Genomic DNA, 15,106 nt, shown 5'->3' on the forward strand with positions numbered 1-15,106 from the left:
ATGGAGTACAACAGGTTGAAGTTAAGGAAGCAGAACAGAGATACCCGTCTCATGGCACGAAGCATTATAGGGAGGGTGTTAGAGAAACTCTCTGTTCTGCTCCTTCGAGAACCAGCACCTTTGGTTGGAGTCGAAGAACAGCTCCAATGGATCCATAGGGAATTGAGCACTAAGATCCGTTTTGGCTTCACAGAGGAATTAATAGATGTCGCCTATGATGTAGAGGATGTCATCGACCTCCTTATACTCAAATCAGCAGCGCAAGGAAGGAGAAGAGGAATTCTTGAAGGTTTCATTTTGTTTATTTGTGATTTCATTGATCAATCTCAACTTCACAAGAAGCTGGAACGGATTAAAGTTAAGATCCCTGCTCTTCCTCCTCCAGTTTTAATACTATGTAGTCGAAGCCATTCTGAAGACATTGAAGAAATAGACTGGGCGTGCTCCAGCTCAGTACAGGATCAAAGCCTAGCCAATACAGTTGTCTCCCCCGTCATAGAGAAAGCTACAGCTCTGCTAGCTCAGGAGTATATTCATCCTGAAGTGAAGAAGAAGGTCAGGCGGGTACAAGACAAGTTCAGTTTGATGAATGGTTTTCTCAAAGATATAGAGGCTGTAGAACTAGATGACAGAGGAATGGTTTGGATGGAGGAACTGTGTGATATTTCTCGTTCTGCAGTCGATGTCATCGGGCTATTCATTAACAGAAGAGAACAGCTCAAAAGGAATTGGGGAGGACCTTTGATGAGAGTCATTCTGGCTTTAGACAATTTTCTATCTCAGCATGAGTTTTCCACCCAGATGGACCAACTGCATACCAAGCTCCTGGACATTTCTGTAAGAAGGCCAAATATAGTCCATGGAGATAGTCGAAGCAGAAAGGTAGGTATTTCATTTCCTGAACTACTACAAAAGCTAAGGGAGCGTCGAATACAGCTAGAACAGGGGGTTGAGAACCTGGATTTCGTCAGCTTTGATGATGATGTACACGCCCTGGTGACACGGTTGCTGGCTGGTGATAACCATTTCTTTGTGGTTTCAGTTGTGGGCATGGAAGGTACTGGTAAGACAACACTAGCAAAGTTGATCTATCACAATGATGCTGTTGTCAATCATTTCCATTATCGTGCTTTTGGTTTTGAACTTCTCAAAGATGTCAGGAAACACTTCGGAGAGCCAGGCTCTTCGATGTCACCAGAAAAAAGGGCGCAACCATTCAAAGCTTTCTTGGCTGATAAGAGGTGTCTCATAGTTCTGGATGATGCCCAAGATCAACATTTCAAGAATGAAATGATAACAGCACTCCGGGACACATCAAATGGGTGTAGAATGATTTTGACATCTTGGGTTACAGAACTACCATCAAACCTCCAAATAGGGAGTCTTTACTATGGACTAAGACTACGAAGAGATGATGAGAGTTGGGCATTGTTTACCCATGCAATGAAGATAAGCATACCCCAAGAACTGCTAAAGTTTAGAAGGGAAATCGTGAGAAGATGTGGAGGATTGCCACGGGTGATTGTAAAATTGGCAAATGCATTGTCACAGAAGGAACCAACAATCGAGGAGTGGTCTAGTGTGCTGCAACAGCTGGATGGAGATCAAGATCTTTGGTCCAATGCTTTGAGCAGGATTAATAAGGGTTTGCCCTTGTATATGAAGCGCTGTCTCTTTTATTTTGGATTGTTTCCTAAAGATCTTGATATCCCAGCAAGAAGATTGATCATGTTGTGGGTTGCAGAGGGTTTGGTCCAGCCAGAGGGTGGGAATGAAGCTCCAGAAGATGTTGCAGAGAGGTGTTTGATAAAGTTGATAGCTCAAGGTATGGTTCAAGTGACGCAGAAAAAGCTCGATGGGACTGTTAAAACTTGTCGCCTGCCTTATGTCCTGCAACAGGAATGGTTAGCAAAAACTCAAGAAGCTACATTTCTTCAATATCATGCCAAAACAAGATCTGAGTTGTCCCCAAGCACTGGTCTAATCCGCCGACTTGTGGATCATCTTGACAATGAAGATGTCAGCTTTGGTCATATCCATGGTGATGAGAACACAACTTCCACTTCTTTGAAATCTCACTATCAAGATGTCCTTTCTTTTTTGTCATTTGATGCTCGAGAAGGAAGCAAACCGGGAGAAGACGTAGGAAATTTTCTTCATGAATGCATTTCTAGCAGTTGCTTCCTATTGCTCCGAGTCCTTGATCTGGAACATGTATTCAGACCTAAATTGCCAAAGCAACTTAGTAAACTAACTCGTTTGAGGTACCTTGGCTTGAGATGGACGTTCCTACAAATGCTTCCATCATCCATAAGCAAGTTGCAAAACCTCCAAACACTGGATTTGAAGCATACTTATATCGACAGTCTTCCTAGTTCGATCTGGAAGGTCCAACAACTGCGGCATTTATGCTTAAGTGAGAGTTATCGGAGTAAGTTTATGCCTCGACCAAGAGTTGGATCTCTGACAAGTCTCCAAACATTGTGGGGTCTATTTGTAGATGAGGAGACACCAGTGAAGAACGGCCTGGATAGGTTGGTCAATATTAGAAAATTGAGTTTGACATGTCGTTTGACACCATCTCAAGATGAGGCAATGTTGCAACAGCTGGAGGCAGTGTCTAACTGGGTTCTGAAACTAAAGCATCTTCAGTCTTTGAGGCTGAAGTCAGATGATGCAGATAATCAGCCTTGGGATCTAGACCTGAAGCCTTTGTCAGGCCACGCAAATCTCTCTAGTGTATATTTGCTTGGGCGGTTAAAGAATCCATCTATTGTGTCTGAATTCCCAGAGAGCCTCACTGACCTTACGCTATCAGGTTCAAGACTGACAGAAGACCCAATGCAAACATTAGATAAGCTCCCCAACCTAAAAATTCTTAGGTTACTCTCCAAATCTTTTGTAGGAAAGGAAATGCTTTGCTCTTTAGGAGGCTTCCCTAAGCTTCGAATTCTTAAAATATGGAAGCTAGAGCTGCTGGAGGAGTGGAATGTTGAAGAAGGTGCACTACAAGCTCTCCACGATTTGGAGATTAGGTCCTGTCTAAAGTTGAAGATGCTTCCTCAGGGATTGACACAGAGGACCCTTTGGAATTTGAAATTAACAGACATGCCTAATGACTTCACTACATAGGATCTAACTAACCATTGCTGGTTAGGATGTGGTCAGCAGGTAATTCTGTGACGACCTCTAGCAATATTATGTTGTACTTCTTCACCGGGGCCCCTTTTTTTTTTTTTTGTGTGTGTCTGCATCAATGTTGTGCTATTGGAGCCTTTTTATGGAGTTTCGTGCCTAAGTTTTGAAAGGTTTTTGCTCTCTCCTTTTGGCAGTTTAGTTCTAAGAGAGCTGAGAGGTTTCACACTCTTACTGTTTGAGAGTGGCTTTGTCTATTCTTTGCATATGTTACTTTTTCTTAAATACTGGTTTGTGTCCTTCAATTACTGTTCTGTACTTCTTATTGGAATATATCTTGTATTTGAGAGTTTATTTTTGGATAATTATGCATTCAATAAGCCTGCCTCAATGAACCTCGAGTTGTGAATGTTGTATAGCTTTCTTTATGACATATATATATATATTAGTTTGAATGTGCCAAGCTTGTAAACAACCGTGCTGGGCCTGGGGAGCTGTGGGTAGAGCTTGTCAGCAACAGTGCTTGGAATCAATAGTATCTGCAACTTGCAATGTCATGTTCTACTGTTCTTTTTTTTTTGCTTTGTGTGTAAATACTCTGCTACTGAAGCCTCGTTGTGAGGTATCCTGCCTATGCGTTCGAGGCGTAAGAGAAGAGTGCTTGCCAGCTATTTGTGAATGTTTCTGGGGCCTCATGCCAGATGATGCCCAAAGCATTGTTGCTTATATTCTTTGGGTTGGAATTTTTAGCTTTGAATAATGAAGTTATCATATTGTGATTCTTTCTCTTCTGCTTGTGAAGTTATCAGATTGAATAATGAAGCTACCATTATTGCTATTTTTCTTGTGGATTACTGGATTTGAGATGGGAAACTTTATGCTTAAAAGAGTCTTGGAGCCACTTTTTCTTTCTTGCCTCTTACTCTTCTTGACCACTTGATTTTAGTTTTGAAATTATATTCCATGATCCAATGCCCAAATCTGTAGTGGTTCTTCTCTTCTAAAATAAAATTTAAAACAAAAGTGTAAGCTTTGAGATCGTATCAAGACTGAATGAACTAACTAATGGAATGGGCAGAGCATGTAAGCAGCCATGCAGGGGATGGTGGCTTAGATTAGAGCTTTGTGAGAAACCAGATGTAATAAATATTAATATTGGGCATTTCAAATCCTTGAACCTAATATATACAATTACAACTGAAAGGTGAATCTCAATAATGAACTACATCTAGAGGAGGAGTGAAGAGGTGTTGTTGAACTATAAAAAAAAAATTTCCAATAAAGATTACCTAACCTCAAAATTTCTTAGTACCAATAAACTTCTCTTCCAGGGACTTTTCAACAAAGCATAAAATTCACAAGTATGTATGCACCAACACTCTCCCCATAATTTATAAATACAATTCACATGCAAATGTTTCAACACTTCTCAAGATTAATTCAAAAGAACAATTATCTCCTTAACTCATTTCAATTTACTACAAGATATCATTAACTAGAATGAACAAAAAAATTATTGATGATATTCCATGGATAATCATACTTATTTAAGTTCATATATCTTTTATTTAACATATATGCCCAAGTAATCAATGATATCTAAAATTGATTATAAATCAAAGAGAAGAGTGAGAGAAAGAGGCAATTGACACTGGATTTTAATATGGAAAACCTCTTAAGAGATCAAAAACCACATGCCTACAACCGATCGAAAACATCCACTTTGAAAAATAAAAACTAAATAAAAGGTTTTACTTAGCTCAAACTAACTAATCATTCTTGGACCACTTGAGTAGTACCTTTCACTTTCAACTTCTCACCTTCTTCTTCCGGAGCACACTTGGAGTACACACCAAGCTCGATCTTGGCCTCTTCTTGAATCCACACAAGAAGAAAATGGGTTTTTACCCAAACCCAAATAGAATGAGAGATGAATGTTTAAGGAATCAATCCATTTTTTATTTTTAGAAAATCCATTTACAAAATTTTCTTGGAAAACTTGGATGGGATTTTCTTAGTATGCAACCAAGGGGACAAAAGTGTGTATTTAAAAAGCAAAAGAAACCTTTAATCTAATGACTGAAAATTTATCTTAAAAACAGATTAGTTGGATCGATCTACCCTTACACCTAGATCGATCCAGAAACAAGGGAATAAAAGTCTTTTATCAAACATTATTTTTCTTAGTTTCCCTAACACTTTTTTAAAATAATTCAAGGCAACCAACATGTTGAAAAACAAGGTTGATTCGAATTCATTCAACACACACTCGGTTACATACCTCGGCCTTTTATTAAATCCAAAGTCTTGAACTTCAAAGGTCAAATAGACCGAAAAAAATTGGAAAACTGAGTTAGGGGACACTTAGAAATTTTGTCTGGAATTGCCAATCAAGCTAAACACTCACAACAACTATTGACAAAGATTCAAAACTCTGATATATTGATATCAGATGGAGCATATATAATCCATGAGCTTGCAGGCCTCAACTCAGTGACCATATGAACAATTGCTTGTCGTTTGTCATAGTTCAAAAACCAAAGTTTTAATTTGCATGTTAGCTTTCTTGTTCCTTCACTTCCATGAAGTAGAAGAAGATGGACTATGAGATGCTGGTGAGGATGACAGAGAGATTGAATGAAGGGTGACAGAAACTCTTTGCTCTGAACCTTGAGAACTGCTTTGGTTGGAGTTGAACGGCTCCAACGGGTTGAATGGAGGATTCCTTTGATGATCTTATGCTCAAACCAGAAGCACAGGAAAGGAGAAGAGAAAGAGGGGTTAAATTTTCATCAATGCTTTCATGTATTTTCTGCTAGTGGAGCCTTGTTGAGACTGGATCAATCTTACTCCCCTTCATGTTTCTGGGTGATCTTCATGCTCTCCCTTTAATTGCGATCAACATCATCTTCTGAAAGCATTAAATCATTACATAGAATACAGAAGAAAACAGACAAACAGAGCAAAAAAAAATCAAAGAAAATCATCTGCTAGACTATATTGCACTTGCAATCCACCTGAATGAAAGGGTGTGGCCTTCCCAGCCAGTTCAAAGTGGTTGTCAACAATGCTTTGTTCAACCAATATTAATTTTGGGTCAATATCTATGATGCTTGGAATGCTTTAGAAAGAACAAAAATTAATAGTATGTATGAAGTTCGGAATGGTCGACAGCATGTTTTCCTTTTTCATTAGGTTTTCCTCAGCTTTGAGTTCTTAAAAGTATGGAAGATAGAGCAACTGGAAAAATGGGATGTGGAGAAGCAAGCACTGCAAGCTCTCAGAGATATAGAGTAGTCCCGCTTGAGGTTGAAGATTCTCCATGAAGAATTGCAGCAACTAAACCTAATGTATCTGAAGTTGTCAGACATGCTAAATTTCACCCCACAGGATTAGATTAAGGGTAATCTCCCCATGAATCTTGTTACCATGCAATGCATCCTCACTCAAAGTAAGACTAATTAAATATTGCTTTGGTAATTACGGTTCGGAAAAAAACTAAGGAAAATGAATTTTTCATATTTAGTTTTAAAATAAAAAATATGAAAAAAATCAAATATAATTAAAATTAGTTAAAAATTTTATGTATTTTTAAATTATTTAATCTTACATAAAAAAGTTCAAATATTTGAAATGAGTTTAAGGTAATATATAAAAATAATTTATTGACTTTGAGTTTATTTTTTATTTTCCTTCACCTTTTTTTCTTTCTATTTTCTTTTCCTTACATTTTCCTTCAAATTTTCTAAGGACCAAACATATCGTATATGTATTTCAATTTTTTTAAGGAGCAATAGTAGTATTTGGATGTATTTCATGTTCTTTGTTCTTAAAAATAGAACATAGTAATAATTCTTATACAAAGAACGAAGATTTATGTTAAAAAATACTGATTAAAATATCATTTTTAGAAATATAAGTGTTAATAAATTTCTAACTAATTTTAATTATATTTATTTATTTATTTTCTTATAACATCATAAAATTATCACTTTTTTTTTTTTTTTAATTTCTTTATGACTTTTCAAGACCAAACATAGCCTAAAAGGTCCGAACATAGAAAGCTAAGTACCAACTCTTATGAACTCCAACCAAATCGTAGATTGATCTTCTTAAGACTTCTGAGTCAGGACCACAGTAAAGAAATCCCAATGCAAACAAACAACCCCAAATGATCATTTACCAATCAATATCTCAACTTCAGTCCATTTCAATCGTAGTTGTAGTGGGGTAGTGCATTGGTTACTAGTCACCATCTACAAAGGGTCTGCTTGGGCTAAAAGACGTGCATACTTTCTCAACAAAGGACAGAACTTCAGTTCATTTCTATTGTAGTTGTAGTGAGGTAGTGTATTGGTTACTAGTCACCATCTACAAAGGGTCTGCTTGGGCTAAAAGACTTGCATACTTTCTCAACAAAGGACAGTAAGTTTCTATTTTGTTTCTGAAAAATAAGGAAGAGAATGCGAAAAACATGGGCAACAAGACACAACCTACTTCCAACCACAAAGCTATCACAGATACTGCATGCTTTGATGAACCCTATAACATGTGAAATCCCACCAAGTCTTACTATCTCTGCATCTCTTTTTCTTCTCTCTCCCACTCAATGGAGAAGAGAAGTCCACTCAAAGATGAAGCTTTACTGCAGCATCCATGTCTCCTTCTTGTTGTTCTACTCTTGGGTTTTGTTATAATGGATCCCTTTCACATGGGTCCTATAGGAGGCCATGAATTCATGCCTGTGAAGCATGATATTGCACCGTATAAACGCGTTATGGAGGACTGGCCTAGGGACAACCGGAGCAGGCTAGGACAAGGGAAGTTGGAGTTTGTGGATGAAGTTTTCGGCCCTGAATCTTTGGAGTTTGACATTTTTGGGCGTGGCCCTTACACTGGATTAGCTGATGGCCGGATTGTGAGGTGGATGGGAGATAGTGTTGGGTGGGAAACATTTGCGCTTGTGACACCAAACTGGTAAGTTTTACTAATTTCTTCAAAGTAGTTTTTGATCCACGTGTGTTGTTTTTGGACTATAAGCCAAAACATCTGATTGAGTTACTGTAAGGCTAGTCAGTAGCTTTCCTAAAAGAGCAATGACCACAATCAAGTATACAAATTGAATGCATAAGCACACACATACCACCCTTGAATTGTCCTTGATTTACATGCTAATCATGGTGAAAAATGGCCCTCAAAAGGTCAGAGAAGCTGTGTGCCAAGGGCATTGACTCAACAACCTCTAAGCAATGGAAGGTAGAGCAAAGGTGCGGTCGCCCCCTTGGCCTAAGGTTCCACAAAGAGACTGGAGATCTGTACATAGCCGATGCTTATTACGGCCTCTTGGTTGTGGGACCTGAAGGTGGTCTTGCTACTCCTCTAGTGACTCATGTTCAAGGGAAGCCAATACTCTTTGCAAATGACCTCGACATCCACAAGAATGGATCCATATTTTTCACAGATACTAGCAAGAGATACAACAGAATGTAAGTGTAGAAATCTTTTGGGATTGAAACCAAGTGGAATTCTAGTCATTTACATTTACATCATTATGATTATTGTAGGAACCATTTCTTTATATTGTTGGAAGGAGAAGCCACTGGTAGGCTTCTGAGATATGATCCTCCTACTAGAACAACTCACCTTGTCTTGGATGGTTTGGCTTTCCCCAATGGAGTACAGTTATCTGGGGACCAGAGCTTTCTCCTCTTCACTGAGACTACTAATTGCAGGTATAAACTCTTCTCTCTCAGCTATCTCACAATTGGGAAAAAGAAAAAAAATATGTGAAATAAGATTTTAAAACTAGAAATTTCCATGTTGAATCCCCAAATCCTACAATCCTCAAACTCGGCCTCTCTGATCCTTTTGATTACATCACATATCTCAGTCCTTCCGGATCAAGGGCAATGAAGATCAGCGAATTCACTCATGTTTATTACCTAATACACTTCATTAATTTGAAAAATCAAATATATCATAGCCTTACAACCTACAATCCTCATACACTGGAGGAACAGGTTGAATATTTAACTTTTGGGCATGTCCAGTTCAGTTCATGCTCTTCTCGAACTATATGTTATGAAGTAAATTTCTTAATTTAGAATAGTGTTCTTTGTTTTTTCTTTTCACAGGCTAATGAAATACTGGCTAGAAGGTCCAAAATCCGGAATCGTGGAACTTGTAGCCAACCTGCCAGGTTTTCCGGACAATGTCAGGCTAAACGAAAGAGGCCAATTTTGGGTTGCCATAGATTGTTGCAGAACTCCAGCACAGGAGGTTTTAACTCACAATCCATGGTTGAAAAACATCTACTTCAGATTGCCAGTAAAGTTGAGTATGTTGGCCAGGTTGATGGGGATGAAGATGTACACAGTCATCTCTCTGTTCAATGAGAAGGGAGAGATACTAGAAGTTCTTGAAGATCGAAAAGGCCTTGTGATGAGGCTGGTCAGTGAAGTTAGAGAGGTGAAGGGAAAGCTCTGGATTGGAACTGTGGCTCACAACCACATTGCCACCCTCTCTTACCCTTAATCCCATTTCATGCTTGAAAGCTTCTTGGTGTATTTTCATGAGCTCTTCTTGCCATATTTTGTTTGTCTAAGATTAGAGTTCTATGGTTTCTAACTAATATGTGAAAATATTGATTTATGAGTGGCCTCTTTAATGTTTTAATATTTATGGCATTGGGGTTGAATTGTGACAATATGATTTCATATGCACACACACACAATATGATATCATACACCAACCCATGTACCACACATCTTTCTAGGCCTATTCCATTGTCAATACCAGCCTTGTCCTCATTGAAAATTTCATTTCTGCAATTATATTTTTCAGTATTAATTGTGACAATTGTATTTTTGCAGGTCCAAACCATTCATATGTTAATCTACAACAGGAATTTAAAAATAAAAAAATATAACTAAAAAACCAAAATTCTTGGCCCATCCACTTCCTTAGATATTAATACCCGAACATCATAAGAAATGTGAATACAAATACATGTGATTCACAGCTTTCAAAGGGGAATTAAATTAATCATCTTATCTTATTGTTTTAGACAGTGATGCTATCAAGGAACTGGGCAGCTAGAGTTATGACTTGTTCAATTAATAATATTATTATAAATTGGATTGTATTCAACTAGGAAAGGTGGAGGAAAAATATTCCTTCAACACTATAAAATTGACCGTCATAGAGAAGAGTATTGTATATCTCACCTCCAATCATTTTCCAATTTCTATCTAGGATACATAGAAGCTAAATTTCTTATTCCCACGATCAAAGATTTCATTTCTGCACTAGCTTTTTTTTTTTTTTTTATAGCAAAATCTACATTTGTTCATAATTATTAAAATATGTTTTTAATTATTCCTACTCGGAGCATGAATATGAATCATTAATGTTTTGGCACCTTAGTTGTAATGATTACTATCAATTGTGTAGATATTGTTCACTTTAGGTTCAAAGGGTTTTTACAACCTTAAAACATATCTATAAGCATTAAAAACTTTTTCCTTTTTTGATGTGGGATATCATAATTACCTCTCATGTAGATACAACATTCTTGTTGTGCCTCACAGAATTGCGGAATCAAACAGATAGATATCTCTCACTGAACCAAACAAACCTCCATACAAAGGTCGAAAATTAGCTTTGATATCATTATTAAAATAACTCTCACAACTATGTAGATATTGTCGATTCACTTTAGGCCCAATGGACCCTTACAACTTTAAAATATGTCCATAGGGTTAAAAGGAGTTAATACATATATAATGTTAGGAACTTTTTTCTCTATTTGGTGTGAGATATCACATAAGTGAAGATAGATTATAATAAAAGAATCAAACATATCACAATATTTTGACTTGTATATATGAGTATTAATTGCTAACATGTATAAAATCATTAATGTTTTGACACCTTAGTTCTAATAACCTACTCCAACTATGTAGATATTGTTTACTTTAGGTTCAAAGGGTTTTCATGGCTTTAAAACATGTTTAAAAGCACTAGAAACCTTTTCCCCCATCTGATGTGGGAAATCATAACTACCCCTTATGTAAACATAACATTCTCATTGCGTTCCATAGGGTTGTGAAATCAAATAGACAGACATCCCTCATGGGACTAAACAAACCCCTACACCAAGATCAGATATTAGTTCTGATATCATTTGTAATTATCTGCTTCCAATCATGTAGATATTGCTTATTTTGGGTCCAAGAGACCTTACAATTTTATAACACATCTATCAGGTTAAAAAGAGTTTATATATATATAATATTATAAACTTATTTCCCTATCTAGTGTGAAATATCATATTAGTGAAGATAAATTATACTAATAGAAATCAAACATATCATAATGAAAATCAATGCATGCGGGACACCTTGATTTACAGGAATCAAATAAAGACTTTTATCTAATATTTTATATTTGTGATGTTGATCAGTTATATATCTATATATATATATATATAGATGGGGGTATTTGAAAGGAGGATAATAATATATAATAATGATGAGAATACATCCAGTACTTCCCAAGAAACTCAACGACCTTTGATATATTGGATGATACAGTTTCCTTCTGGAATATGTTCTCAATATGTTCTAGCATGGAGAGTTGAGAGGGGATTTTGCGTATGAATGATGCATTAGATCTGCATATGCCTAGGTACAGATTTAATCAAGTTCAAGCCACTGCTCTTCTTCTAGTTGCTTGTCTGAATCTGGGGCTTTGCTGTCCAGTTTCATCTACTCACTCCAGGTAATTAAGCTGCTGATCATCACTTCATCTTATTAGGTTTCTCACCTCTTCTCTCGTTCTTCAGTCTAATCGATTGTAAAAATAATAGAAGTTATACTTGTCAATTTAGGGAAATGTTCTCAAACACCATTTTTGAAAACCAGCTGCTAAATGTATTTTTTCTGGTATATTTCTTTTATCTGTTTTGGGATCTGATGATAGAATTAGAAACCAACAATGTGCCAAAATGTTCATGTAAGATTTGATTGCTTTTGGTATCACGAGGAATTCGGATTAGTGTTTGGAGGTTTCTCCGAATTTGTGAGACAATTTATACGAGTGGTTAAACACACTAAAATTGGGTGTATTCTCTAATTTAAGTGACATTAGTTCACATATGTAGGGAAAGGAATGGAAAAAACGTTTAGAGTAGGTATAGTACTTCTTTTATGAGTCAGGTTGGTTAATTTGTTGGACCTGGAAATCGGTTACGTGTAGGTTAGGGGAAGTTCCTGTGACAGGTACTTATTTTTAATTGAACTTATTTTAGATGGTTACATTTTAAGTGGTTCCAGCTGGTTATATTTTAGGTAGCTCTCCCTCTCTCTCTATGTATATATATATATATATATATATATATATAAACCCAAAAACTCCTCTAACTTTGACATTAATATTGGTTACCATATCACAATTTGTGTTTAAATTCATGAATGTAATTTACGAATGCCTATTGTGAATTGAAATAATTAATTGTTTACTTAGTAGCATTAACTATTAGGTGGTCATATAAAAATGAATAATATATGAATTGAAATAATTAATTACTCAATTACTTAATTGTATGATCATTCATGAGTCATTCTTAATCTAACTAATCTAATAGAGGTTTGGTTTGAATATGGATTTTATTTAATTATTTATTAAGTACCATTATTAATGAGTCATAATTAATTAATGAAAAATGAGGGGTGGAGGAAGAATATTGGATGATGTGAATGATAGAAATTGAAAAACTGATGCATTTGTGTTTAATATATCAATGTCAACATAACTTAACAACATGGAAAACTCATTCATATCTTAATCTAATGTTGGTGTTTCAGACCTCCTCTCATTTTCTTATTCTGAGGATATATACAAGCTAAATTTTGCATTCCCATGACAAATTTTTTTGGGGAAAATGGGTTGCGGCTTATTGATTTGAAAAAATATAGAAAAAACAATTTCAAATTTTATAAATCATTTTTAGTTAAAAATATTTTAAAATACAGACACTTTTATGTAAGTCAGATAATTATTTTCTAAAATGACATTTTAATGCTTAATTATAAAATAAAATTATTAAAAAACCAATCTCCCTTTTAATTTTTTTTTTTAATTATGAAATTTGATTTTGGATTTTTCCCCTCAAAAACAAACATCCTTAGTAATATTGAACAACAATAAAATAAAAAATTTTAAAAATAAAAAATATAATTAAACTAAAATACTTAAAAATTAAATACAATTAAAACCAAAAAACTTGAAAACTAAAAATAAATATTGACTTTCATCGTATTATTTCTAATTCATTTTCAAAATCTATATTTTTAACTAGCATATTTTTTGAGTGAAGTGAAAGTGATTTTAATTAATATTTATTTATTTATTTATTGCTTTTAAGCCTTTTTCTAGTTTTAATTTAATTTTAAAAAAATTTAATTTCTTGTTTCATTGTTGATGTCAACCAACAAAATTTTTATTCAATTTTATTCTCTATTATATAATAAAAATTTATAATATATCTCTTTGTAAGATATTTTTATTAACTTAAAATAATAAATTAGTTTTTTTGATGATTTTATTTCATGTTGTCAAATAAAAGGATCATTCCAAGGAAATAATTATTTGCATTCTGAAAAAATATATATATTTTAAAATATTTTTAAATGGAATAAAAGTTCGGGTTATTTTTTCTCATATATTTTTAAATTAGAGAGTGAAAACCCTCGTAAGGATCGAACAGTTTTCTTTTCTTAAATTTTTTCATCCTCTGGTTGTCTGGCAATTGTATTTCTCACATCCATTCATTTGGTCCACGTAGTTGAATGAATAAAAATTTCGGATTGTTCCCACTTGGATTGAAAAGCAAAGTCTACATCTGTTGAAAATATGTTTGAATAAAGATCTGTGTGAAACTTTTTTGTTCCTTTCCTTGCAGGGGAAGATGTTGCGTGGAAACTCTACCGTGGAGATGAGAGAGAAGGCGAAAAGGATGTCCATGGAAGGGAGAGAGGAAGAAGCTAGGGAGATCCTAACGAAGCTCGACGACACAGAAGGGGTAGCTGAGTTGGCCGTATGGAGGGTTACAGAGAAACTCAATGTTGTGCTGATTCAAGAACCAGCAGTTTTGGTTGGAGTTGAAGAAGTACAATGGATCCAAAAGAAATTGATGCGTCTTGGGGTCATTTATGGTTATGACTTCACAGAGGAATTAATGGACGCTGCCTATGATTTTGAAGATGTGATTGATGACCTTGTACTTAGAGCAGCTGCAAAACAAAGAAGGGGAAATTGGGAGAGATGTTTTTTATCAATCAGGATTCACAAGAAGCTGGAATTGATCAAGTCTAACATCCCTCATCTTCCTCATGCCCGAGTAGTAGTACCACTCTCTTTGGACGCTCATCAATACTTGGAAGAAATGGAGTGGTCACCCATGTTCTCGATACAGAGTCAGAACCTGGAAAATGCAGTTGTTTCCCCAGTGGAAGAGAAGGTATCAGCTCTGCTTGCTCTGGAGGCACTTCATCCAGATTCAAAGAAGGCGGCCACGCGGGTACTAGACAAATTCAGGTCCCTTGATAGTTTTCTGAAAGGCTTAGAATCAGTAGAAATAGATGATAGAGGAATGGTTTGGATGGAGGAGCTGTCCCATGTTTCCCTTTCGGTCGTGGTTGTAATTCAGGACTTCATCAACAATAACCAACAACTCAGAAAGAGAAGTTGGATGGGATCTTCTTTTGGAAAATCCAAATCTCAGCATGATTTTGGCATGAAGATGGACCAAATATATGCTAAGATAAAAAAACTCTCCATTTCCAAGCCTTAAAAAGACGCCCAAGAACTGGGCCAAAGTAGAAAGCTAAAGTCTAGAGCACCAATATTGCCACAACCAACAATACAAGAACCAGATTTTGCCAGCTTTGCTGATGATGTGCATGTAATG

The 15,106-nt window shown here is 35.8% G+C and overlaps 2 protein-coding genes across 2 annotated transcripts; both read left to right on the forward strand.

Moving 5' to 3' along the window:
* LOC117915300 (putative disease resistance protein At1g59780) lies at positions 1 to 3,132 on the forward strand. Its single transcript, XM_034830853.1, has one exon. The coding sequence runs from the start codon at positions 1 to 3 to the stop codon at positions 3,130 to 3,132; it is 3,132 nt and encodes a 1,043-aa protein (XP_034686744.1).
* Positions 3,133 to 7,696: 4,564 nt separating this feature from the next.
* LOC117914253 (protein STRICTOSIDINE SYNTHASE-LIKE 13) lies at positions 7,697 to 9,841 on the forward strand. The gene is made up of 4 exons (XM_034829502.1): positions 7,697 to 8,112; positions 8,337 to 8,621; positions 8,700 to 8,867; positions 9,270 to 9,841. The coding sequence occupies exons 1-4, from the start codon at positions 7,745 to 7,747 to the stop codon at positions 9,667 to 9,669; spliced, it is 1,221 nt and encodes a 406-aa protein (XP_034685393.1). The 5' UTR covers positions 7,697 to 7,744; the 3' UTR covers positions 9,670 to 9,841.
* Positions 9,842 to 15,106: the final 5,265 nt, after the last annotated feature.

Source organism: Vitis riparia, chromosome 5 (assembly GCF_004353265.1).
Source record: "Vitis riparia cultivar Riparia Gloire de Montpellier isolate 1030 chromosome 5, EGFV_Vit.rip_1.0, whole genome shotgun sequence".
Taxonomy (NCBI): Eukaryota; Viridiplantae; Streptophyta; class Magnoliopsida; order Vitales; family Vitaceae; genus Vitis; species Vitis riparia.